The sequence below is a fragment of the Carcharodon carcharias genome, chromosome 15, assembly GCF_017639515.1.
Source record: "Carcharodon carcharias isolate sCarCar2 chromosome 15, sCarCar2.pri, whole genome shotgun sequence".
In the NCBI taxonomy this organism is placed as follows: Eukaryota; Metazoa; Chordata; class Chondrichthyes; order Lamniformes; family Lamnidae; genus Carcharodon; species Carcharodon carcharias.
The window spans coordinates 106093119-106121111 of record NC_054481.1 but is presented as its reverse complement, the minus strand read 5'-3'; the positions used below and the strand labels follow the sequence as shown (position 1 = coordinate 106121111).

The window sequence follows — 27993 nt, the reverse complement described above, 5'->3', positions numbered from 1 at the left end:
TCTGCTACCCGTATATAACTTGCACCAAGTCCCCATCGCCCAGATCATTTAAGAGATGCTGTCTAAATGCAGGTTCCTTTTTCTTCCTGTTTTTATTCTGAGAATGAATTGCCTTGAAAATAAAAAAAAAGCTCTGATTGGGATGAACTGACGTGTGTGAGCTGGCGAGGGATATAGTTTGCTGCAAATAGCAATAGACCGAGGAAGGTTGAGGCTGAGAGATAGGTTGTCGCTGGGGTTTCCATGGATGCCTTGTGACATCAGAGAAGGCGAACCAGCGTGCTGACGTCAGTCAGAGGGCTATAGAGGCTGGTGGTTGCCATGGCAATGTAAAGAGTAGGCCGCGGCTTTTGATTATTGAGTGGGAGCGCGGATGTGGCACGAACAGAATCACCGAGCGTGCAAACACTCGGAAAATGTGAGTCCAACATGATTTGGTGGGGCTAGTCCAGGGCTAGGGAGGCGGTGGTAGGGAATGGGGGGCTGGGGTTGGTGGGGCTAGTCTGTAATTAGTAGGACCGTGGGGGTGGGTGGTGGGGCTAGTCTGGGGAGGTAGTGGGGCTGGGGGGGGCGGGGGGGCGGAGGTAGTGGGGCTGGGGGCGGGGGGGCGGAGATAGTGGGGCTGGGGGGGGTGCGGAGGTAGTGGGGCTGGGGGGGTGGGGGGGGCGGATGTAGTGGGGCTGGGGGGGTGGGGGGGGGCGGATGTAGTGGGGCTGGGGGCTGGGGGCTGGGTGGGTGGGGGGCGAATGTAGTGGGGCTAGTCCGGGTAATGTGGGGAGGAGGTGGTGGGGCTAGTCCGGGTAATGTGGGGAGGAGGTGGTGGGGCTAGTCCGGGTAATGTGGGGAGGAGGTGGTGGGGCTAGTCCGGGTAATGTGGGGAGGAGGTGGTGGGGCTAGTCCGGGTAATGTGGGGAGGAGGTGGTGGGGCTAGTCCGGGTAATGTGGGGAGGAGGTGGTGGGGCTAGTCCGGGTAATGTGGGGAGGAGGTGGTGGGGCTAGTCCGGGTAATGTGGGGAGGAGGTGGTGGGGCTAGTCCGGGTAATGTGGGGAGGAAGTGGTGGGGCTAGTCCGGGTAATGTGGGGAGGAGGTGGTGGGGCTAGTCCGGGTAATGTGGGGAGGAGGTGGTGGGGCTAGTCCGGGTAATGTGGGGAGGAGGTGGTGGGGCTAGTCCGGGTAATGTGGGGAGGAGGTGGTGGGGCTAGTCCGGGTAATGTGGGGAGGAGGTGGTGGGGCTAGTCCGGGTAATGTGGGGAGGAGGTGGTGGGGCTAGTCCGGGTAATGTGGGGAGGAGGTGGTGGGGCTAGTCCGGGTAATGTGGGGAGGAGGTGGTGGGGCTAGTCCGGGTAATGTGGGGAGGAGGTGGTGGGGCTAGTCCGGGTAATGTGGGGAGGAGGTGGTGGGGCTAGTCCGGGTAATGTGGGGAGGGGGTGGTGGGGCTAGTCCGGGTAATGTGGGGAGGAGGTGGTGGGGCTAGTCCGGGTAATGTGGGGAGGAGGTGGTGGGGCTAGTCCGGGTAATGTGGGGAGGAGGTGGTGGGGCTAGTCCGGGTAATGTGGGGAGGAGGTGGTGGGGCTAGTCCGGGTAATGTGGGGAGGAGGTGGTGGGGCTAGTCCGGGTAATGTGGGGAGGAGGTGGTGGGGCTAGTCCGGGTAATGTGGGGAGGAGGTGGTGGGGCTAGTCCGGGGAATTGGGGTCAGGTGGTGGGGCTAGTCCAGGGAATGGGGGGGCAGGTGGTGGGGCTAGTCTGGGGAATGGGGGGGGGCAGGTGGTGGGGCTAGTCTGGGGAATGGGGGGGCAGGTGGTGGGGCTAGTCTGGGGAATGGGGGGGCAGGTGGTGGGGCTAGTCTGGGGAATGGGGGGGCAGGTGGTGGGGCTAGTCTGGGGAACGGGGGGGCAGGTGGTGGGTCTAGTCTGGGGAACGGGGGGGCAGGTGGTGGGGCTAGTCTGGGGAACGGGGGGGGCAGGTGGTGGGGCTAGTCTGGGGAACGGGGGGGGCAGGTGGTGGGGCTAGTTTGGGGAATGGGGGGGCAGGTGGTGGCGCTACTCCGGGGAATGGGGATCACCAAGCCTTATAGGCTTTTGCAAAACTACGTCAAACGTTTATTAATAAGAGAAATGATTTTAAGCACATACCTATGTCTACAAATTACTACGATACTATCTTCTAAATCCCCTAATTAATCTGACTCCCAGTTATACCTCTGTTAAGGCATCAGTAAGACACATAGACTTTTAAAAGACCCAGATACCCTGAACAATCCAATTCAAAGTGAGTTTCCTTAACTTCAGGTCCTTGTAGACAGCTTCTTGAGGCTTAGATGCTAAAGGCTTGTCACACTTGTTAGATCTTAAAATGCCTGCCTTTACAGACAGCCTTCTCTCCCTTATACATATTTTTTCCCACTGAATGCAAATTCCCATCGTTTCACTATGTCTTTGGACTTTACCACCCTGATCATAAAAAATTATGATTGTACCAATTTTACCAGTAATCTTTGGGAAAAATGCACATTGTTTCTGAACTTCACCTGGCTAAGTGACACATCTCACCCCTCCTTTGAAAACAATCTAGATTGGTTTATGTAAGAATGCAAATGCTCTTTTACACCCTACATTCTAAACTTCCCCCATGTTTACCTACTTAACATTTCAAACCTAGCTTATCATTTGTTACATCAAAGCCTCCAGACCAGTTGCCTTTAATCTAATTAAATCTCTCTCTCACTCTCTCTCACATACATACATACAAACACACACACACACACCACTATTTTCCAATAAATTCCAATGATATTATTATATCTTTCTGACAGGCTGGTCCTGGAATGATGGGTGTTAGTGGGGCTGGTCCTGGAAATTGAGGGGGGTGGGGGTAGGGTGGAGTAGTGGTGCTGGTCCTGAAAATGGGAGGGGTGGGGTAGTGGTGCTGGTCCTGGGAATAGGGTGGGTTGGGGTAGTGGTGTTGGTCCTGGGAATAGGGTGGGGTGGGGTAGTGGTGCTGGTCCTGGGAATAGGGTGGGGTGGGGTAGTGGTGCTGGTCCTGGGAATAGGGTGGGGTGGGGTAGTGGTGCTGGTCCTGGGAGTAGGGTGGGGTGGGGTAGTGGTGCTGGTCCTGGGAATAGGGTGGGGTGGGGTAGTGGTGCTGGTCCTGGTAAAGGAGGGAGCAGTGGGGCTGGTCCTGGGGACAAGGTGGGCAAGAATGGGGCTGGTCCTGAGGATGATGGGTGATGGGGAGGGTAATGGCCCTAGGCCTGGTTCAGGGGGTGGGGGAGGGGGTAATGGGGTTGGTTCAGCAGATGGGATGGTGGGTATTGGGGACGGTGTTAATGGGGGCTGGCCTTGTGGGGATAGGCTGGTATTGGGGCTGGTCCTCGGGAGGGGATGGGTGGTGTAATGGGGCTGGTCCTCGGGAGGAGACGGGGTGGGGTAATGAGGCTGGTTTTGGTGACGGCATGTAATAGGACTGATCGGGGGAGGTGGGGGAAGGGGTAATAGGTGCTGGTCCTTGGGACAGGGCGGGGGGGTGATGGGGGTGGTTAATGCGGGTTGGTCTTGGGGCGGGGAGTTAATCGGAACTGGTTGGAGTGATAGTCATAGAGGTCTACAGCACAGAAAAAGGCCTTTTGGCCCATCAAGTCTGCGCCGGTCAAACAAGTAGCTAACTATTCTGTTCCCATTTTCCAGCACTAGGCCCATAGCCTTGTATGCCATGGCATCACAAGTGCACATCCAAATACTTCTTAAATGTTATGAGGGTTTCTGCCTCTATTACCCTTTCAGGCGGTGAGTTCCAGATTCCCACCACCCTCTGGGTGAAAAAATTCTTCCTTGCATGCCCTCTAAACCTCCTGCCCCTTACTTTAAATCTATGCACCCTGGTTATTGATCCCTCCACCAAGGGGAAAAGTTCCTTCCTGTCTACCCTATTTATGCCCCCCATAATTTTATACACCTCAATCATGCCCCCCCTCAATCTCCTCTGCTCCAGGGAAAATAACCCCAGTCTATCCAATCTCTTCTCATAACTAACATTCTCCAGCCCAGACAACATCCTGGTAAATCTCATCTGCAATCTCTCTAGCACAATCACATCCTTCCTATAATGTGGATTCCAGAACTGCATGCAATGGTCTAGATGTGGCCTAACCAGCATTTTATACAGTTCCAGCATAACCTCTCTGCTCTTATATTCTATGCCTGGCTAATAAAGGCAAGTATCCCATTTGCGTTCTTAACCACCTTATCTACTGTCCCACTGCCTTAAGGGATCAGTGGACATGCACACCAAGGTCCCTCTGACCCTCGGTTCCTCCCAGGGTTCTACCATTCGTCATGTGCCTTGTTTGACCTGCCCAAGTGCATCACCTCACACTTATCCGGATGAAATTTCATTTGCCACTGATCAGCCCATCTGACCAGCCCGTCTATTTCCTCCTGTAATCTAAGGCTATCCCCCTCACTAATTACCACCCCACCAATTTTCGTGTCATCCACGAACTTACTGATCAACCCTTCTACATTCACGTCTAAATCGTTTAAATGTACCACAAACAGCAAGGGACTCAACACCGATCCCTGTGGAACCCCACTGGACACAGGCATCCAGTCACAAAAACACCCCTCGACCATCACCTTCTGCTTCCTGCCACTCAGCCAATTCTGGATCCAATTTGCCAAATTGCCTTGGATCCCATGTGCTCTTATCTTTGTTATCAGTCTCCCATGTGGGACCTTATCAAAAGCCTTGCTGAAGTCCAAGTAGACTACGTCAAATACGCCTTCATCTACACACTTGGTCACCCCTTTGAAAAGTTCAATCAAATTGGTCAGACATGATCTCCCTTTAACAAAACCATGCTGACTGTCCTTGATTAAACCCTGCCTCTCCAAGTGTAGATTAATTCTGTCCCTCAGAATTGCTTCCAATAGTTTCCCTACCACTGAGGTTAGATTGACTGGCCTGTGGTTCCCTGGTTATCCCTTTGTCCCTTCTTGATTAACGGTACCACATTGGCTGTCCTCCAGTCCTCTGGCACCTCTGCTGTGTGCAGAGAGGTATTGAAAATTATTGCCAACGCCCCTGCTATCTCCTCCCTTGCCTCACTCAACAGATTGGAATACATTTCACCCGGGACTGGAGATTTATCTAATTTTAAGCCTCCCAGACCACCTGGAACCTCCTCCCTTTCTATGCTAATTTATTTAATTATATCACAGTCCTTCTGCCTGACTTCCATACCCACGTCGTCCATCTTACTTGTGAATACCGACACAAAGTATTCATTTAGAACCCTACCTACCTGTTCCCGTTCCACATACAAATTACCACTATGGTCCTTAATGGGTCCTACTCTTTCCCTAATTATCCTCTTACTCTTAATGCACTTGTAAAATAACTTTGGGTTTTCATTTATTTTACCTGCCAATGTTTTTTCACGCCCCCTTTTTGCTCTCCTAATTTCCTTTTTAAGTTCCCCCCTACACATTCTATACTCCTCCAGGGCTTCTGCTGTTTTGAGCCCTCGGTATCAGCCATTAGTTCCCTTTTTCTCTTTATCCAATCCTGTATATCCCTCGACATCCAGGGTTCCCTGGATTTGTTGGTCCCACCCTTTATCTTTACTGTTATATGTTGGCCCTGGTACTCTCCCTATTTCCTCCTTGAATGAGTCCCACTGCTCTGATGCAGATTTACCTAAAAGTAGCTGCTCCCAGTCCACTCTGGCCAAATCATATCTGATCTTATTAAAATTGGCCTTCCCCCAATTTAGAGCTCTGATTTCTGGTCCATCCTTGTCCTTTTCCATAACAACTTTGAATCTAATGGAGGTATGATCAATATCTGCAAAATGCTCCCCCACTAATATCTCTACCACTTACCCGGCTTCATTCCCTAAAATTAAGCCCAGGACCGCTCCCTCTCTTGTAGGACCTTCTACGTACTGGCTTAAAAAGCTCTCTTGGATGCATTTTAAGAATTCCGCTCCCTCTATCACACTGACTAACCTAATTAATGTTGGGGAAGTTGAAATCTCCCACTATTATTACCCTATTATTTTTACACTTCTCTGAAATTTGCCTACATATCTGCTCTCCTATTTCCCTCTGACTGTTTGGGGGCCTATAGTACACTCCCAGCAATGTAATTGCTCCTTTTTTGTTTTTAAGTTCTACTCATATGGCTACATTTGAGGAGCCTTCTAAGATGCCTTCCCTCCTTACTGCTGTAATTGATTCCTTGATCAATGTTGCGATACTCCCTCTTTTACCTCCTCCACTGTCTCCCTGAAGACCCTTTTCCTAGAATATTGAGCTGCCAATCCTGCCCCTCTTTCAACTATGCCTCTGTGACAGCAATGACATCATACTTCCATGTGTTAATTTGTGCCCTCAACTCACCTGCCTTATTTGTCAGACTCCTTGCATTAAAATAAATAACCATCCAACCTTGCCAAACTCCCTTGTGCCTTAACTGGCCTATAACTTCTATGCCTTTCAGACTCACTTGCTCTCTCTTCTAATTTTGGCTGTGCATCTCCATCTGCTGAACCTCCTGTCAGGATCCCATCTCCCTGCCAAGTTAATTTAAACCCTCCCCAACAGCACCAGCAAACCTCCCCGCAATGATGTTTGTTCCATTCTGGTTTGGGTGCAACCCTGTGTGCCTTGTACAGGTCCCACCGCTCCCAGAAACAGTCCCAATGTCCCAGAAATATAAAGCCCTCCCTCCTGCACCATCTCTCCAGCCACGCATTCGTCTAGGCTAACCTCCTCTTTCTATACTCAGCGCGTAGCACCAGAAGTAATCCAGAGATTACCACCTTTGAGGTCCTGTTTTTTAATCTGCTTCCTAGCTCCCTAAATTCTGCTTGCAGGACCTCATCTCTCTTTCTACCTATGTCATTGTTACCAATATGTACCACGATCTCTGTCTGTTTGCCCTCCTCCTTTAGAATGCCCTGCAACCGTTCAGTGACATCCTTGACCCTGGCACCAGGGAGGCAACATACCATCCTGGGTCACATCTATGGCCGCAGAAACGCCTGTCTGTTCCCCTTACTATCGAGTCTGCTACCACTATTGCTCTTCCCCTCTTTTTCCTCCCCCCCTTATGGAGCTGAGTCACTCAGTGCCATGAGCGTGGTTGCACTCCCAAAGGAACCGTCACTGTCACCATTTTCCAACACAGAAAAATGGTTCTTGAACGAGGGGGGCAGAGGTTAATGGGGGCTGGTCTTGGGGGCAGGGGTTAATGGGGGCTGGTCTTGGGGACGGGGATTTAATGGGGGCTGCCTTGGGGAGGGGGGGTTAACCGGGACTGGTCGTGGGGGAAGGGCTTAATGGGAGCTGGTCTTGGGGACAGGGAATAATGGGGGCTGGTTCTCGGGACGGGGAGGTATTGGAGCTGGTCTTGGAAGGTGGGGTAATGGGGCTGATCTTGGGGATGGATGGTGTTAATGGGGCTGGTTCTGGGATTGGGATGGGGGTAATGGGGCTAGTCCTGGGAACAGGGTAGTGAGAGGATGGAATAACGAGGCTGGTCCTGGGGCAACTTAGTAGTGGGGCAGGTGCTGAGGATAGAGGCTGAGTGAGCTGATGCTCAGGCAGAGGACAGTGACAGCGATAACGTGCAAGGGGCTAACCTTGTGGGACGAGAGAGTAAGTAAACTGGTGCTGGACAGAGGGGAAAAGGTTAGCACTATGAGGAGATTGGCAGAGTGGTTGAAAGTAAATGATATCACTAGGTGATTCATACCTGTTTCCATGCATTCATTACAAATAATGGATGCCTTGTTGGAATCACCTGTAAGTGTTTGGCCCTGATACTCCAGTGCAGTGATGACAGTCTGCTGCACTGTCAGAGGTGCCATCTTTCAGATGAGATGTTAAACTGAGGCTCCATCTGCCTCCTCAGTTGGATGTAAAAGATCCCATGATGCTATTTGGAAGAAGAGCTGGAGAGTTCTCCCTGGTGCTCTGGCTAATCTTTATTCCTCCATCAACATCACAAAAACATATTATCTGTTCATTGTCACATTGCTGTTTGTGGGAGTTTTCTGTGTACAATTTGGCTGCTGCATTTCTGACATTACAACAGTGTCTACACTTCAAAAAGTACTTCAGTTATTATAAAGTGCTTTGGGACATCTGGTGGTTATGAAAAGTGCTACATGAATGCTTCTTGTGTTGCATTTACTAATTGGTTCACATTATTTTGATTATTTGTCTTGCTTACATTTCTACTTAATATTTATGTTCCTGATGTTCCCTCTCCATTGAGTTTATCTTCCTCCTTGCTGTGTCCACTGCTGTCTTTCAAGGTTGTATTCCAATCTCCTCCTTGTCTACTTTCTTGGGCTGCGCCAGAACTTTTGTAACCTTGGCATCCTATTTGACCCCAGCTAAACTCCCAACTCCATATTGTCTCCATCACAAAGGCTGCCTGGGTCAACTTTTGTAACATCTTTGCCCTGTCTCATCCATACTTTTGTCTCCTCCGGGCTGCAGTATTCCAGTTTTCTCCAGACTGGTGATTTTATGTGGAAGACACCTTTGATTTTGTCCTCGGGCACATGTGGACCTTCCAACAGAGGTTACTACATACTGATTAGGAGAAGAAAGCCAGACTGATTTTCCGTCTCCCTTTTCCTTAACCCAGGGACACAGGCTAAATGTTATCATACCAGTTGCTGCCCATCCATCAATTGCTCTACACCATTGTTCAAACCTGGGAACTTCTAGCCTGTTATCAAGTGGCACATTTGTCCACTAAGCCGTCATAAGAGCCCAAAACATAGCTAACATAAAATGTAGTTCTGATGAAGAGTCATTCCGACTCGAAACGTTAACTGTATTCCTCTCTGCAGATGTTGTCAGACCTGCTGAGTTTTTCCAGGTATTTTTGTTTTTGTTCTAGATTTCCAGCATCCACAGTATTTTGCTTTTAACATAAAAATCCAGTTGGCAGTAACAGAAGTTAATGGTATAGATGTGTGAGACCTAGGTAAGCTGCCTTGCTTGCAATATGTGCCAAAAGGGAAAGCTTTTGGGGTCAAAAGGGTAAAAATGTAACTAGCAAATTGGACAATAAATCACCTCACCTGGAGCAATGGGTAATGATCAGTGAGAAGTCCAAGTGACCAGCAGAGGCCCAAGCAATTGGCATTATTTATAGACATTCTTAAAATTATTAAAAGGACAGTGGTTCAGGTGTTTGGGACAGAGATAAAATTCAGAGATCTACAAAGACTGGAAAGCTGGGTGTGTTGCAATCCCTGTGGTCACCCTGGGATTGCCAATTGGTGCTGAGCGATAGACAGCCTTATGCTGCTGTTTTGTCACGTTAGTTTAGGCTGGACGTAAACTCTGGCCCTGGAAGCAACCAATCAACATCTAACCCACTGTCCCATTCATTTACATTTTTTGAGATGCAAACATCTAGAAGTATAATTTTAAAAACAAGAGTTTGTTTAATTTTTCACAGTTTGCTGTCTGATGGGAATTGGATGTTCTTGAGCCCCATGCCCAAGAAATGGCAGTCTTCCTGAAATCAGGATCTCTAGTAACAGCCAATTGGCTCAACACTGTGGACGGCCGGGAATATCTGGCCAGTATCTTGCGCAGAAACAGGAGAAAAGTGTTTGGTAAGTAAAAATTTTACCTCCTCAAACCTGAAAGAAAAGCCACAAAGGGCAGGCATATTTCTAATTACCTCCCTATACACAAAGATGTCAAGAAAGGTAGGAAAAGGCTATCTGGCTTCTTAAAACTGCTGTATTCAGGGATTTAATCTGTTTAATTCCTTTCTATAGTTTCCTTTACCCAGGGTGGGTGGTGTTTGCCGCTTATCATATTTTAATACCCTCACTGCAATTTTTATAGGCAAGAGGAGAAATGGACATATGTATATAAAGTGGATATGAGCACGGTACAGTTAACAAACAATTGATTTACTTTACTGTGCTGTAGACAAGTTGCAGCTATCCATTTAGATCCTAGTTTTGGCGCATTTATTCTGGAATTGATATCAACTCTTCATTTGATGTGTCATTGCTGTTTGTAATAGTTGAAAATACTTTACCCAATGAACTGGCATCCTTATGATGGTTCAAGTTTGGGAACATTTTGAGTAATTGATGAAAGATCTATTTTTCAAAAGTGTGGATTGATGGAACCCAGACTAGCATTATCTATTGCCTGGTCAAAAAATCAGTTCTGTTCCTGTCAGTATTTGACCTTGATAACACTGTGATATAAATGTTTGCCTCCAGGATTGCTTGAGCGGCCGGTGCTCCCACCACAGGTTGCACCTGACACTGCTAGTTACAAGATCTTTCTGTCTGGGAAGAGTGGAGTAGGAAAAACAGCAGCAATTGCAAAGTTCGCTGGTTTAGAAATTTCCAGTGTTCATCATGAGACCACAGGTGAAGCTACAGCCTATATCAGCTTTATGTATGCATGTATACTGTAGTGTCCTTGCTGGCTATATGTGTATAGATATATTTATATCGGCTGTGTATGTGTGTTTCTTGAAATGGGCAGCCTACCTGCACAATTGATGAAACTGGCAGTTTGATCATCCTGTTCATGGGCATTGGAAAACTTGCCCAGTTCATGAAATGGCCAATTTTTATGAACGAAAAATAAAATTTCATTCACAAATGTATAATTTGCTTAATTATGTTTACTGTCCTTAAATTTCATCCAGTATTATATGCACACCATTCAGATATAGTTTATAGGGGTAGGTGGTGGCGTAGTGAGTTGGTAATCCAGAGAACCAGGGTAATGTTCTGGGGAGCTGGGTTCGAATCCCACCAAGGTAGATGGTGGAATTTGAACTCAATAAAAATCTGGAATTAAAAGTCTAATATGCCATGAATGCCAGGCAATGATTACCTCCAACAAGAGAGAATCTAACCAACCATTGCCTCTTGACATTCAATGGATTACCATCACTGAATCCCCCACCATTAACAAACTGGGGGTTACCATTGACCAGAAACTAAATTGGACTAGCCATATATAAATATTGTGGCTGCAAGAGCAGGTCAGAGGCAAGCAATCCTGTGGCAAGTAACTCACCTAACTATCCAAAGCCTGTCCACCATCTATCTACAAGGCACAAGCCAGGAGTGTGATGGAATACTTGCCTGGATGATTGCTCCAACAACACTCAAGAAGCTCGACACCAGCCAGAACAAAGCAGCCTGCTTGATTGGCACCCCTACCACAAACAATCACTCCCTCCACCATCGGCAAATGGTGGCAGCAGTGTGTATCATCTACAAAATGCACTGCAGAAACTCACCAAGGCTCCTTAGGCAGCACCTTCCAAACCCAAGACTACCACCATCTCAAAGGACAAGGGCCGCAGATACATGAGAACACCACCGCCAGTAAGTTCCCCTTGGAAGTATATCGCTGTTCCTTCCCTGTCATTGGGTCAAAATCCTTGAACTATGTCCCTATCAGCGCCCTGGGTGTACCTACACCACGTGGGACTGCAGTGGTTCAAGAAGGCAGCTCACTACCACCTTTTCAAGGGCTTTTAGGTATGGGCAATTAATGCTGGCCTAGCCAGCGATGCCCACATCCCATAAAAATAATTTTTAAAAAATCATCAATGATTACAATATAGCAAAAACAGCAAGGAATCAATTCATATGTGTATATTGTGCCTTTATTCAATATACATTTCAGATTCATTGTAACATCCAAACATTTCAAGTTCATTGGTTTATGTTCTGTTATATTTCATTTAGGATCACACCCAAACCACTCAGCTTATACATCAATATTTACAAGAGCAGCATAAATACAATTCATACATATTTAATATGCCAGCACTGTCAGCGTTGTCACAGGACTCGTAGGTGTGACAGGCACAATTGCAGCGGAGACCTGCTTTCAAGCAGGAACATCGTCTTTATAAGCAGTTACTCCTGTGGTGACAGCTCTGACAACCATGCCCAGCACAGACACTTTGAACACGTACAATCTCACGAAGGCTGAAGTGTTCTGGTGGAATGTCTTCTCACTCAGTCCACTGTACTGCACAAATTCAAACTGATTCCTGGCAAATTTGCCTTTCACAATTCCTTTAGCTGTTCCAATGGTATAGCCAGTCCCATCTGCTGCCAGCACCACACCTATAACATTTGGTGGGTCACCTTTGCTGTGGTCAAATGTTGACGCTGGGTCAGCCACATTACCTCCAACACCAACAGCCCAAAGCGACCTTGTGCTGTGTGCCACCATCCGCTTGCCTTGCTGTGTAATGCACTGTTGTGTGACCTTCCTTGTATATCTGGCAGGATGAAGTTCTTCATCAGATGTAGGGTAATCTGTAGTGGATGATCCAGAGGTCTGCCCAGGGTCGTTCGTGAAGGATGATCCCGGGAATGTCTCAGGATTTTCCATGTTGAATGATCCAGGTACTGGCTCAGAGTTATCCATGTTGGGCAGTCCATGGGCACACTTAGGTAATCGATGGTGGATGACTCTGAAACTTGCTCAGGATCTTCCATGTTGGATGGTCTAGGGGCTGACTTGGAGTCATCTGTGTCGATGATTCTGTGGCCAGCTCAGGATTGTCCATAGAGGATAGTCCAGGGGGCAGTTCAGGATTAGGATTTTCCATGTTTTCCTCAGGAAGTCTTTCCACTTCTTCTTCTTCAATGGTTGTGGCGATTCTGTTGAGGAACTCATCTGGAAACTTTGATCTGACGCTGCACCGTTGTTTGTTTCCAGTGAATGCTTGGTAAGGAGCCATCTTTATAGCCTCATGGTAACTGCTGTTCATTGCGCACCGAACAAAATGGACACCATAGCTCCACTGAGCACAGTTGTTGTCGCGTATCCGGGCCATTACCTTGGGCTTCACATCACCACTGTTACTGTGTTCCACAGAGCCTTGACTCTAGGGATGTTTGGGACGCCCATTGACCAACACCAGTTCTTCCTAGAGTGTTGCCAGTTCATGGATGACCTGTGTTGTGGACTGTCTTGCGTTATCTGACTGAAGAATATGAGGAGTCCCGATGTCTAGAAATATGAGAAGCAGCTCATGGGCAACTCCAGTTGCTATCTTGGATTTCAGAGGACAAATGACGTGGAACTTGGAACTTATATTAAATTTTACACCTTCCACCAACCACCATTTGTGCCTTTGTAGACATGATGTTAAGCTTGTATACTGCAACAGGCTTCAGCAACAATTCCACTAATAAGAATTTAAAACTTGTACATAGCACTGGCCATTCCATGAAATGAGCTGTCAAACTGCCAATTTCATGATCTGTGAAATGGTTTCTACCAGTGCCCATTATGTTATATATACTGTACACACGGAGTACATATAAGCAGCGCTTCACATGCACTTCCCTCAATTTAGTCTACAGCGTTTGTTGCTCCCAATGTGGTCTCCTCTACATTGGAGAGACTGCTTTGCGGAACACCTTCGGTCTGTCTCAAGGATGACCCAGAACTCCCTGTCGCTTGCCATTTCAACATACCACCCTGCTTTCATGCCCACATGTCTGTCCTTGGCCTGCTGCAATGCAATGTTCCAGTGAAGCTCAATGCAAACTGGAGGAACAGCACCTCATCTTCTGATTAAGCACTTTACAGCCTTCCGGACTTAATATTGAGTTCAACAATTTCAGATCATGAACTCTCTCCTCCATCCCCACCCCCTTTCTGATTCCCACCTTTTCCAATAATTTATAATTTATAAAGATATATACTTTTCCCACCTATTTTTAAATTTATTTCGAACTATTGTTTTATCTCCACCTTTTAGCTCATTTCGATCCCTTTCCCCACCCCCACTCGGGCCATCTGCCACTAACTTGTCCTGCTTACTACCCTTAATGCCCCTATTAGCACATTCCTTAGATAATATCACCATCGTCAACACCTCTTTGTCCTTTTGTCTATGACATCTTTGGCAATCTCTTCTTTGCCTCCACCTATCACTGGCCCTCTATCCAGCTCTATCTGTCCCACCCCCCTCTACCAGCTTATATTTCACCTCATTTCTCTATTTCCTTAGTTCTGATGAGTCATACGGACTCGAAACATCAACTGTCTTCCTCTCCGTAGATGCTGTCAGACCTGCTGAGTTTTTCCAGATATTTTTGTTTTTGTTTCAGATTTCAGCATCCACAATATTTTGCTTTTAACACAGGGTACTATGTTGTTCAGACTCTGTTGTGACATCTACATGGCACTGAGCCCTGAATGTTTTTTTGGTAGACTCTATAAAATCAGTAAAGCAAACACGATATCTGGGATCCTAGTGAAAGATTTATCTATTTTTTTTGAAGATAACATCTAATGATTGTCTTGAATGCAGGAATTCAGACAAGGACAGTTTATTGGCCAGCAAAGCTGGTGGAGAGCGGTCGAGTGATAATGTTTCGCTTTCAGTTCTGGGACTGCGGTGAGGCCTCACTGAAGAAGTTTGACCACATTCTTGCTGTAAGAAAGCATCAAAGCCATTGTATAAAATGTATAAATTGAATGCTGCAGGTGCATTCCTCATTTCATGCTCAAATAGGACAAGCAATTGCCAAATAGAGAAAAAAAACTCAGCGGCTGGAAATGTATTCTCAGAGTCTGCTTTGTTCCTCATGTCAGTAAATAATTAAATAGTTCGTGCATCTGTATTGTGAGATGCTAATCTCTTCTTTCGTTCTCTCATCTAGTCAGCATAATCTTCTCTTTCAAAGGAATCCCACTAGCACAGATAACTCCTTTGGGAGGCATTGTACCAGTAAGGATTGTAATATAGTCCCCAAAGACTTAGTGGGTACAGGTATCTCCTAGTGTGATCCCAGGTTTGATTCCTGGTTTGTGTTGAATCAGCTTATCTCAGCAGGGATGGTTGTTGGGTCTCCAACATTGGCATAACATTGTTGGGCTAGCAAGAGGATAAATCGATCCGTTTCTTACTGCTAAGCGCAATTCAGTGACCCCTGCTGAAAAGTGGAAATACATTCTGCTAGATGAGAACAGGATTAGACATGGCTATGTGTGCCTAACACCATTGAAAAGCCTCCCAACATTCATTTTATAGATTTACCTGTGAAGCTTGACCATCAGTCAAGAGATTAGCTGTATTTTGGAGGTGGTTGGTGCCCATGGAACCCATATTCTACCATGGGCCAGCAGCTTTGAAAGGGAAAAGTTTACTTTTGTTTTTAAAAGACATAATATCTTGTATCCATTACTCATTATTTCAGGACATGTGCCTACCATTCCCCACAAATACTGATCTAACATACTGATTCCAGCAGTGCGAAGGGTGTCTGCTGGGGCCAGTTGCCATGGCAAATGGGGGAAGATGAAATTACAAGGGAAGTCTCCCCAAATTGCTTCACTTATCTTCTGTTGGCTCATTATCTACCCAATGAATCATACAGCACAGAAAGAGACCATTCAAGCTGTCGTGTCCGTACCAGCTTTTGAAAGAGCTATTCAATTAGTCCCACTTCCCTATTCTCTCCCTATAGCCCTGCATGTTTCTCCTTTTCAAGTGTACATCCAATTCCCTTTTGAAAGTCAATTACTGAATTTGCTTCCACCACCTCTTCAGACAGTACATTCCAGATCTTCACAACTGAGTAAAAAATAAACTCTCCTAATTACTTTAATAAATCTCCTTTATACCCTCTTCATGCTTTGACACACATCGTAAAGTGTGGTGCCCAGAATTGATGTAACGTTCTAGTTGAGGCCTAATCAGTGAGTTATAACTGTTTAGCATAACTTCCTTGCTTTTGTATGTTGTGCCTTTATTTATAAAGCCAACAGTCCCATATTTTTCTTTTAAACAGTCTTATTGCCTTCAAAGATTTGTGTATGTGAACCCCCAGGTAACTCTGTTCCTGCATCTCCTTTAAAATTGTATCATTTAGTGTATATTCCCTCTTTCCTATTTTGCTTCCAAAATGTCTCATTTCACACTACTCTACATTAATTTCAGCTGCCATATGTCTGTCCCGTCTATGGCCTCCTAAAGTCTGCTACTGTCTTCCTTACCACACTTTCAAGCTCTTTTAGCTACAGTCTTTGAAATTATGCCCTCTGCATCCACTCCAGGCCACTAATATATATCAAAAAGAGCAGTGGTCCTTTTACCATTCCTTGGGGACACTATTGTGTATACCTCCCTGTGCTCGCCTAATAAATAACCGTTCAACGCTACTCTCTGCTTTCTGTCTCTCAGCCAGTTTTGGATCCAGACTTCTACCTATTTAATCCTATTGGTTTCAGTTTTGCTAGCAAGTCTATTATGTGGCACTTTATCAAACACAGTAAAGTCCATGTTTACAATATTAACTGCAATACATTCACCAACCCTCTGTTATTCAATTGGAGAGCTCTGGTCACACCTTACTTAACTTATTTGGCATTTCTTAGTTTGTCCATCTAGTTTGATCCATGAGCAACCTTTATAATATTACAGGCAGCAATCTGCTCCATATTACCTTTTCAGTTGTCTAAACAGCAGGGGACAAACAGCAGACCTGGACAGGACTGTCCTATTCATTGGTGCCTCAGAGAGAGCAGAGAAAATCATCACAATCTTATTCTGAATGTCAGCCAATTACCCATAATTTTGTATGTCATTAAGTCTTTAAAAGCCTTGAAAATGCAACTGTAACAAGTGCTTTCTGAAAATCCAAGTGAAATATTTATATCTATTTTTAATCAATAATTAATTCAATAAATTCCTTGGACTGAGCTGTATTTATGGGATAAAAATATTAATGAATTTCAGCTAAACTATATTTTGTATCTATTATATGGTGCCTTGTAGAGAGACAAACCGTGATAAGATGAATAACCAGTTAATCTTTTTGGTATTGGATGATAGTGGCCATTGCATGGAATCTTCATGTTCAACTGAAAGAGTGGAGCAGGCAGAAGGGCTTTCCAATTAATGTCTTGCATCTCCTTCTGTATTCTACTGGAGTGTTGGTCTAGTTTATCTGCTGAAAGTCCTGGAAGTGGTACATGAACCTACAATCTACTGACTTGGAGGCAGGAATGTTATTAATTGAGTTTAGCTGGTGCACATTAGTGCACTGAGCTTTGTCAAAGCACTCAATTTGATGACTTTGGCAGTTGAGGCATTTTGATTGAATTACAATTTTCTCCAATGCCTTCCTATTTAAAGAATAAATAATCCATTTGGCTTCTGCTGTTCTTGCTTTTGCCTAATTAAATATGTACCCAATTTATAAGTCAACCTAACCTTTAAAACTTGGTAGCTTAAAAAATGTAAGCAACTTATAATGATAAACATGGATGGAAAAGCATAACCAAAAAATTGTAGCAAAAGGACGTTTTCATCCTCTGCAAGATTTTTAGCAATATATTGCTAGACATCCATAGTGCTGCATGATGGGAATCAGCACCAAATGTAGTTTCTGGTGAACTAAAGTTAAATATTACAAAATAATTGGATCAGGCTTACTAATGTAATGAAGTCCCCATTTTAAAGTTATCAAATTGTGCCCTTATTTTCATAAATTCATTATAAATTCCTATGCTCATGTTTGTAATAGAAACTACCAGATTGCTTCTTGGGATGAGAGGGCTATACTATGCAGACAGACTAAGTAGAATGGGCTTATACTCACTGGAATATGGAAGAATGAGAGATGGTCTCATTGAAACATACAGGGCAGAATATTGCGCATGTCAGGCAGGTGTGCGCCTGACCTGAATGAGCGTAATATGATGTGTGTTGTTTCAGCCTGGCGTGCGGGAGCCAGCAGCGTGCCCGCTGACAGTTAAACGGCCTATTAAGGCCCTTAATGAGCTAATTAAAAGAGATTTTTTTGCTGCCTGGCCAACCATTGGGTGAGCAAAAAGGACAAGTGGCCTTTGCGTTTTTGGCGAAACCTCACCAACGGGCAGGATGAGGTTTCATTCAGTGACTTAAAAATAAAGAACTTTTTGCACTTTTTCTTACATGACCCTGCTCATTTGACAGAGTCACATAAGGGGACATGTTTTCATTATTTTTAAATTCTTTATTTATGTTGATAAAAATTTTCAGCTCTCTGATGCAGCTTTGTGCCTCGGAGCTTTTACTGCATGCACCCGTGCACGTGTGTCAACATCAGCACTCGCGCTCTTGCTGCCCCACCCAGGCTGGCTGTTAATTGGCCAGCCAGCATGAAATCCATGTTGGGGCCTGATCACAGGCAGTGGGCGGCTTTGCAACCACTCATGGGCCTGCCTGCTGCGCCCCGTCCGATAAGGTGAAAATCCTGGCCATAAGATTCTTGAGAGGGTTTGACAGGGTAGATGATGAGCTGTTTCCCCTGTCTGGAGAGACTAGATTCAGGGGGCACAGGCTGAGAGTAAGGGATCAGCCACTTAGGACATAGATGTGTGGAAATTTCCGTACTTATCAGTTGTGAATCCTTGGAATTCTCTATCCAAGAGGGTTGTGGGTGTTTGGTTGTCATTCAGTATTCCTGGTTGAGATTGATAGATTTTTCAACTCTAAGGGAATTGAGTGATATTTGGGTTCAGGTCAGAAAGTGGAGCTGAGGTCGAAGGTCAGCCATAATGTAATTGAATGGCTTATGTTTTTATGTATAGTTGAGGTGCTGCAGCAAAATTACTGCTGGTGGAAGGATGTAATTACATAGGAACCATGGAAACAGGCTTGAGGGACTATTTCTATCTCTCTTCCTGAGTGTTTACATCCTTTCACCAGCAGTGATGCTGCAATTCCTCAACTTCCCTTCAGTCTTTTCAATTTATAGACCTTGACTCTTCACCCCGGTTGCCCCGATTTAAAAAAAAACTTCCCTTGTATCAAAGTCACTGTGCGTTTTAGTTATGATTTTTCAGCCCTTGTACACCCATATAAAAGTCAGACATCGAGGTATTGGCTGAGATTGAATAAATCATTGCATGTACTGTTTGCAGTGAGCAGCTCTTGAATCATCTCTTTTATTCCCCTCAGGCCTGCAAGGACAAGGCTGACGCCATCTTGTTCCTTTTCTCCTTCACTGATCGGTCATCATTCGACGATTTACCCAGTCAAATGTCACGAGTCATGCATGATTCTGAGAAGATTATTAAAATTGTTATTGGCACAAAGTATCCTTTAATTATCAAAATATTTCAGATTTGAACTCTCCCAGATGACTGTTGATATTTGAAAAGCTTTAATGTGTTTCAGATTATGAAACCAGTCACAGTTATATATCAAATATTTTATTGATTTCTTTTATTTTCTTTCTTGACTTTAATCTGTGAAAGCAAACTCGTATTTTCTGTATGCTGTCTAATCAGTTGTTGAAGGATTTTGAAAATATTTTACTAAATTTAAAAATTGTGCACTTTCACCTATAACGTAGACATTTGCATATTAAAATTAAAGTTTTACTTTCCAGTTCTTAAACACCAACTCTTGCTGGGAACTAGAAGTCCTGCTCATCTAAGTGGCCTTTCTTCACATGTGAGCTTAATGTCAACAGGCTACTTGACTGTGGAGGCATCACATCTAAGCTTTATTTCATCCTAACCCAGTGTCACATACTTGTTCTTTCCAGCAAGGGACACTGGATAGTGATCAGCAATAGGAATACTAGCTGATTTTGTTTTTGTTTTCTTTCCTTAGCCTGGGTGCACTGGAAGTAATTATAATGCCCCACTTCCAGTGCTATAGACTTTTAATGTCTTTTTAATTTTCTTTTCTTCTTGAAGGTAGCTCACTGTTTCATGTTGGTTTTAAGCAGCTTCTGGACTGTAATGACATTGTGAGCTACAGAATCGTAGGGAAAAGTAAATATAACTTTTTGATAGTTTCTGATCATGTATGTGCAAATATCACTGAATATCTACTCATTTTCTCTAACTAAATGTGAACAGATTTGACCAATATATGCACACAGATGTCACTGAGAGGGATCTTCGTGATTTCCAGAAGACATGGCATCTGCCTGTCTTCAAAATAAAGAGCATCAATGGTCCACGATTGTCAGATGGAAAAACTCTTGATGGCAAAGCAGGGCTGCTGGAGGTAGAGCACATACTGAATGGAGTGGCTGAACAGCTCTGGTACCAAGATCAAGTGACAGCAGGACTTGTCCCTGCACCACACCACCGTTGAGAGCCTTTCAGCCCTTGCTGAGGTTACTACAGCCACTCCACTGGAGCACAGTCTTCTTAATCTATGTCTACTTGAAGGTAGTGACCTGTAAACACTGGGCTAAATGTGTTGGGTTTGTCCCACAACCATCACCATGCTCCTACTCCTGCAGTTCCACGAATGGCAGCCAGTGTTCAAACGGGTGTGAAAGTTTTCTCCAGTCTCTCAGCTGGCAACATTCAGCAAGAGGCTTCGGGAAGAGAAGTGCTTCGCCTTAAGGCAACTACATGACTTAAAATCTGTTCAGCATGGGTGAATGTTGACATTCTGAGCTGCCACAGACTGTCTGCCACACTTAGCCAGCTGCTAACTGTAGAGTTAATTACCATGACCAGAAGATGGGTACTCTCCATTTCTGTGCAGTTTCGCACCAAACCATATTTATTGAATGGGTTAAGTTCATATGCAAGTTGGTACCTGCATTGACAGGTTACAGACCTGTGAAACCCAATTTAAAAGTTCAGGGTCTGAAAGGGACTTTAATTAAAAATCAGCTAGGAGTAAAGGTTGCAATCTCTGGAAAAGTTAGCAATCTTTACACCACCTGCAAGGAAATGTGACATTTTTATAATGAGATGGACCCCAAGGTATATAGTGCCACTGTATTGTGCTCTGAACTTTGGTCCTGATTTCCAGACCAGTGATTGGCATAACCCAGGGCTGCACAGCAATTAACAGGGTCCTAAATGTACAATTATAAATTGCTGATCACTACAAAAATATCTATAAAGTAAAATAGGTTGGCAAAAGGGAGACTCTTTTTCCAAGCATTAGGATCCTTAGATTTTTTTGTTCCATTTCACCCCTTTCCTCTTGAGGGGATGAACTCTTGTTGGGGACTGTTGGCGCAGCACCTAGTGGCCCATAACTCCTCCAAGGATATCTTCCTGAGAGCTGGATTACTAAGTGTTGGTAGGGTCTTCAATTATGGAGGGCATCATAGTCCAACTTGAACTTGTACTTGTTTAATGTCTACACATTGATAATGCTGGATAGCAGGATGTGGAACTTTGGCTGATTTCCCACCACCATTCCCACTCAACCAACAACTCCCTAATCCAGAGACTAGGGCCAATTGTGCCCGGGCATGGATAAGCTAACTCAACACAGACCAGGATCAATCCTAGGATGTTGCTGGTCTGTATGGCTCAGTATTGCACCAATGTTTCTTTTAGACATTATGCAATCAGGGATGCTGGAAATTTTACTGATTTTAACTCAAGGATTTGACAGTTAGTTCCATTATCTAGCATGCTGTGTTGTCATTGGAAAAGTATTGTGGTTGTGTGTCCTTTGTGAAGACACAGCCGAGTGTTCCTGACCACAATAATACATTCTATCGAATAGTTATAAGTACAGGATGTTAGTGGGACAGGCTGCTTGAGATCTGAGTCAATAGAAGAAGCCCAATAAAGGTGTTCAGTTCCTGCTGCACAGGAATCAGTTGTTCCCATTGCAATGAGTTTTCGTATTAGTGTTTTATCACCCAACAGCTGTCTTGCAGCCTCTTGTTGAAAAGTTAATGCCTGCATTACATTGCACAACAGTGCTTTAAATGAATATTGGAGAGAGTAGCATATGTTATTTGATACTTAATCTGTCATTATATTTCCTAGCTGAAACTTTATGATCAACTTAATTTGCTTTATAAATAGTTGAGAAAGGATCAGTGTGCAATGCACATTGCAGGAAATAGCACATCATGTGAAACTACAGACGGAGATCTAATAGTATTTAAAAAGGTGATCAGATGATGGTTAAGACCCTAATGCAATGTTCATTCAGGACTGCCACCATGGCTTCAATCTGCCTGGAAATCATGGACAAGGCAGGTCAGGAGATGGCCATTTCTAGTACTCCTTAAAGGGACCTGAGTTGCAATAGGTAAATCTAAAAGCAGATTTGTGTCTAATTTTTCATTAATACTTTTGGAAATTTTGAGCCTTAAGGTATCCTTAATTTCAATGCTTTGCTGCTGCTGTTGCCTATTAAATTTCTCTGATGCTGAAATTAGCTGCTCCATCGTCCTCCCCCCCGCCTCTTTTTCAATCCCCAGGCTCATGATCTGTGTCTGCCCTACAAGATTTCCTGCTCTCCAAAACAGTTGAACTGCTTATAATCAGTGCGATCAGCTCACTAAGTCAGTGCTAATGACATACAACCATGAAACCATGGCCTACTTTTGACTTCAGCTGGGCAGGGTAGATATCCTGTCACCCTGTTTAGGCTGGAGGTGAATATTGGGCTACAGAGTCAAAAGTAAAGGATTCGTGTACTAAGATTTTATTTGCTTGAGGAAACATTTAGGTTAATGAGTATTTATTTGAGCCTGCTATTGCTTCACCCTCAATGCCAAAATTCTCCACTGAATAGTTCCACACAAGTGCTAGGTAATGACCATGTCCAACAAGAGAGAGTATAACATTTCCCCTTGACATTCAGCAGCATTACCATCACTGAATTCCCCACTATCAACATTCTGGGGTGCATCATCAATCAGAAACTTAAATGGACCAGCTAGGCAGAGAGGGTAGTGTTATCATTGCACTAGTAAGCTAGTGGCCCAGGCTAATGATCTTGGGGCATGGGCTCAAATTCCCATGGCAGCTGGTGGAATTTGAATTTAATTCATAAATCAGGCATTTAAAGCTAGTCTCAGTAACGTAGAAAATAGGAGCAGGAGTAGGTCATTTGGCCCTTCGAGCCTGCTTCACCATTCAATTTGATCATGGCTGATCCTCTATCTCAACACCATGCTCCTGCTCTCTCCCCATACCCCTTGATACCTTTAGAGTCCAGAAATCTATCTATTTCTATTTTAAATATATTCAGTGACTTGGCCTCCACAGCCTTCTGTGGTAGAGAATTGCATAGGTTCACCACCCTGAAGAAGTTTCTCCTCATCTCAGTCCTAAATGATTTAGCCCGTATCCTGAGTCTGAGACCCCCCCAGCCAGAGGTGACCATGACAACTATCTTCGATTGTTGTAAAAACCTATGGTTCGCTAATGCCCCTAGGGAAGGAAATCTGCCATTCTCACCAGGTCTGGTCTATTTCTGACTCCAGAGCACAGCAATGGGGTTGACTCTTAACTGCCCTGTGCAATGGCCTAACAAGCCATTCAGTCCAAGGTCAATTAGGGGTGGCCATAAAAGCATAAAGAAAAAATATATATAAATACTGTAGGTCATTCTGTGGTGAGGAACTCATCTCCTGATTCCCCAAAGCTTGTCCAAGGCATAAGAAGTATGATGGAATATGCTGCACTTGCCTGGATCTGTGCAACTCAGTGTAACAATTGAGCTCACCACCATCCAGAACAAAGCAGTCCACTTGATTGGCACACCATTCACCACCTTAAACATTTACTCCCTCTATCACTTGCGCACAGTGGTAGCAGTGTGTACCATCCACAAGATATGCTACAGAAACTTGTTAAGATTCCTTTGACAGCACCTTCCAAACCTGTGATGACCACAGGCCAGATGTGCAAAGGCAGCAGACACATGGGAGCACCACCACCTGCAAATTGCCCTCCAAGCCACATGCCATCTTGACTTGGAACTTTGCCATTGTTCCTTTACCATCACTAGGTCAAAAACCTGAAACTGCACTGTGGGTGTACCACATGGACTGCAGCCATTTAAGAAGGCGGCTTACCACCACCTTCTCAAGAACAGTTGGGGATGGGTAACAAATGCTGGCCTTGTCAGTGATTCTCACATCACCTTGAAAGATTTTTTTAAATTCTGTACCAGTCTACAAGGGAAATGAAGTGAGAATAATCAAGTTGACAAACACAGCCACAATCTTTCATTTTTGCGTTCTTGAAGTAAGGAATCTCATGAGAAGAAGGTAATTGCATGCGATTTTCTGTTCTTTCCCAAAATTATCAAATGTTCCTAATTTAAAATTAGGGAGATTTTTCTGCTTTCTTGAGAGTGTTCATTCCTTATTGGAATATTGCTCCATAGGTAATGGTTGTTCTCAGTCAAGTAATTATTCTTCATCTGTGAACCTCATGAAAACTAAGCCCAATTCCATCCTCATCCACCACTCTGGGACCTTCCTAGTTTCTATAGTTCAAGAAACAGAGACACAAATTTTATCTCCAAGCCATATATTGTAACGAGGTCATCACTTTGCCCCTGCTCCAAGTCTCCTCAGTGGTCCCTAACACATTTCATTTACATGGATTAATTCCCTTACTTATGCAAATGTCAATACCATCATCCTAAAATACATTACTTAATGTAGAGGCTGTAGCTCAGTGGGTAATTGTGCTGCCCAACGGGATATTTCGTCCTACACATCCGGAAGATGTCAAGCTTCCTCACACGGTCTGCTGAGTTGACCTATCTCAATTGGGTCAGTCCTGAGTGATTCAATTGACTTTTGTATTCCCATCCTAGGGAGAGAAAAATCAGCTGGTTTTTCTAAAACAGTACTTTTTTTGGAAGTTGTGTGTGTAATGTTAGGTGAGGACATGGTCAGGCTCAGCTGTGATTTCCCTTCGCCTGTGTCAAATAAGACTTGCACATAAACAATAGCCACTTGATTGTTATACTGCCTGGCACTTATGGAACTGTCTCCAAGCAACATTCGGAAGCGGATACAGCTGGTGAAAATCATATGAATGTGAATATCACTGCTTGTGAATTTTGGGTGATTTGGGTTTTCAACGGTAGAATTCCACAGATAAGACAGTCTACTTGCATTCAGATTTGTTCAAATACTGCATTGGTAACACTCTTGCTTCTGAGTCAGAAAATTGTGGGTTCAAACCCCACTCCAGAGAGTTTAGCCCACAATCCAGGCTGACAGTCCAGTGCAATACTGAGGGGCCCTTGTTCAGATTTACGCTCACTTAGGTAGCGACACACAGAGAGCATTCATTAGCATGTGAAAGGCTGCATCACCTTTGCAGAAAACATTAGTAACCTTTGGCACCGACTTTATTCCTGTCCTCTCTGAAAGCATTAACTCAAGCTTGTGTTGAGTTCCACAGATTTTATATAAATGCAAACTGATCATTGAATAGGATATTAATTGATGAAAACGTGGTTTTACATGAATATAAACAAGAATGATCACTTTTAGTCTTTGATCATACACAAATTGTCACACAGGAAATGATATAGACACCCACAGGTAAATTACACAGCAAGTGATAGACAGCCAAGGGTAACTTGCACGCAAGTGAGTGGATACCCAGAGATGAATTACAGAGCAAGTGATGGATATCCAGGGGTGAATTACACAGCAAATGATGGACATCCAAGGACAAACTACACAATAAGTGATGGACCTTTGGGGGTAGATTGCACAGCAAGTGATGGATATACAAAAGCACGTTTGCATAGAAAGTGATGTTAAACAGCAGGTGGTAAACATTATTAGAATGAGTAATACAGAGAATGATGGGCACCTAGGCATAAGCATTCAATAATGAACCATACAGGTAATTGCATATGGAGTAACAGGTACTGAGAGCGAAATGCAGTATGTGTATTTTTGTGTGTCTGCATTTCTGTGAAATTGTGTAAGTTTATAAAAATGTGTCTCTGTTTCTGCGTGTGTGACATGAAAAGAAGTGAAATATGATTAGGTTTTTTTAAGCGAATTGAAATGGCTGATAGATATGCCACATTAGGGTGTCAGTCACATTCAATAAAGGGAAATACAATATTGCATCTGCCTCGTGTTGATTCTTTGCAGAAGGCAGCCTTGTTCTTCGCTCTATTGTGTCTCCTCCCCCACTGTGTGCTGCATATTTACATTGTTATTAATATTTAATCAGTGCCCAGGAAGCAACTATCCTAGAATATTTTGTATTTGAATAGATTTGCGAGCGAAAGCAGCATTATAAAGGCTAGATTTTAAAGACAGAATTGCATTAGAATCTGAAGGTGCTGAGAGCGCTAGAAGGCCATTTTCCTTTAAATGTAAATGGGTTTGCTGAAGACTTAATGCAGTTCATTGCGCCTGTGCACAGCACATCTGTATGAGCAGCAAAGGAACCCACTGTTGCATTGATTGGCACGGCCAGATTTGTGGCTGTAAAATGCTGAAGTCTCATTTCGATAAAAAAGCTGAAGTTCTCACTGACTGGAGGCATTAGACAGGGTCTGCGTGTTCCACAGTTTTGTACCCATAGCCATGTTTGATGTGCTGTGAGACTGGAAGATGCTGCAGAGTGAGAGCTTTGAGACTCGGGAGAATCGTAATGTGCTAATGTATTTAGAGAAGGATGCATCCAGGGTTTTGATGGATACGTATGGAAGTGTTCAGAATGGGGGCTACCGCTCTACCGTCTATGTAAGTTACCTCGTTTATTGAGGAATAAATTATAATTCTGCTAATGGTGTCCTGCTTCTCAGCCATGCAAATATATCTTGTACTGACACAATTTTTGAATTGGAAAAGGTTGCCCTACCTTCTTAAAAATAACAGCTAATTAATTGTATGTTTGTGTAATTGATTTCAGTGCAATAACTTTGATCCCTTTAGAGGAGAGAGAGATATCAGATCCTTTACAGTGCTGCTGTTTCAGTGATGTGTTCAGCAATGCTCAGGAAAAAAAAAACATTTAAAATATTAATTATTTTTTAAAATCCAGCTTATTGTACATGATGCTCTCTTGAGATTTTGTTACATTTGTAAAAAAAACATCTATTTGTAAAAAAATTGCAGTTAATTTTTAAGATGCCCTCCCTCCCCCACCACCACCCACTCTCTTGAATTAAATTGATCAGCTAATTTACGTAGTCAGCTATTTTCCATTATTGCATCCAAAACCTGGTTCTCCCGCTTTGACTTCTGTCAGCATCTCTGGCTGACATAGGGTAGCAGCCAATCCTGCCTGACATCAATACAAACACTGTAGAGACCTTTTAACCTGATCCTCAATCACAGGATATGCAGGGCTCTCTAGCCATGGGCTGTGGCTCAATGGTATGGCTCTTGCCTCGAAAATGGCAGACTCAAATCCCACTCCAGAGACTTGAGCAGAAACTCTAGGCTGACACTCCAGTGCAATATCGAGGGAATATGTTGCACTATTTCAGCTGAAACATGAAACCGAGACCTTCTCAGGTGAGCGTAAAAGATCCCACAGCACCATTTTGAAGAAGAGGATGGGAGTTATCCCTAGTGTCCTGGCCAGTTTTTATGCCTCAACCAACATCAGTAAAAACAGATTACCTGGATGTTATCACATTGCTGTTTATGGAACTTGCTTTGTGCAAAATGCTGCCACGTTTCTCTACCTTACAACATTGATTACATTGCAGTATTTCATTGGCTGTAAAGTCCTGAGATTGCGAAAAGAATATATATAAACTGGCACCTGTTGGGAGATTATAAAGTCCCACAGGCACCAGCACACTCCCCCTGCCCCATACCCAAGTGGGTACAAGTTTCGATAGGGTATTTAGCTGGGGGAAGTTACAACTGAGTCCAGTCGTCTCTTTACCCAATGTTAACATGTATTTTCCAGCACTTGGCATTGATTAGCAATCAGGACCGGAAACCTGGGCTTGTTTTTCTCCCCACTTCCCTGTAACCCCTGGATAATGAGGCTAATAACACTGTTTCCATAACCACCCTGGTTGATTAGCTAACGCCACAGACCGAGCAGTGTATTTTATTGTAAAATCTAATACTGCTGCTTGAGACTCTGGAAAAAGTTAAAAGCTGTGATTGAATCCAAAGGGTTCAAAGGGAACTGGATCAGCTCCTGGCAGGGGCCGGAGACCACTGCACACAAAAGGTAGGTGGACTATGAAGTAATATAAATTATGG

General features: G+C 44.2%; 2 protein-coding genes across 3 annotated transcripts in view; both read left to right on the top strand.

The window, feature by feature from the left end:
* The first annotated feature begins 301 nt into the window (after nucleotides 1–301).
* cplane2 (ciliogenesis and planar polarity effector 2) overlaps nucleotides 302–27993 on the top strand; it is a 29072-nt gene continuing 1380 nt past the window's right edge. The window contains exons 1-6 of one of the 2 annotated variants that reach the window (XR_005945359.1): nucleotides 302–418; nucleotides 9486–9645; nucleotides 10273–10425; nucleotides 14361–14485; nucleotides 18999–19135; nucleotides 19910–20227. Coding sequence is in view for 1 of the 2 variants with exons in the window: in XM_041206843.1 (XP_041062777.1) it covers nucleotides 9534–9645; nucleotides 10273–10425; nucleotides 14361–14485; nucleotides 18999–19135; nucleotides 19910–20150 (768 nt within the window). In the remaining variant the exon portion in view is untranslated. Of the gene's footprint in view, nucleotides 419–9485; nucleotides 9646–10272; nucleotides 10426–14360; nucleotides 14486–18998; nucleotides 19136–19909; nucleotides 22867–27993 lie in introns of those variants that run through there. The other variant, XM_041206843.1, reaches the window with a different exon arrangement.
* The window catches only part of ano11 (anoctamin 11), a 53452-nt gene continuing 51835 nt past the window's right edge, over nucleotides 26377–27993 (top strand). The window contains exon 1 of the mRNA XM_041206972.1: nucleotides 26377–26508. Within this exon, the coding sequence (XP_041062906.1) occupies nucleotides 26377–26508 (132 nt within the window). The remainder of the gene's footprint in view (nucleotides 26509–27993) is intronic.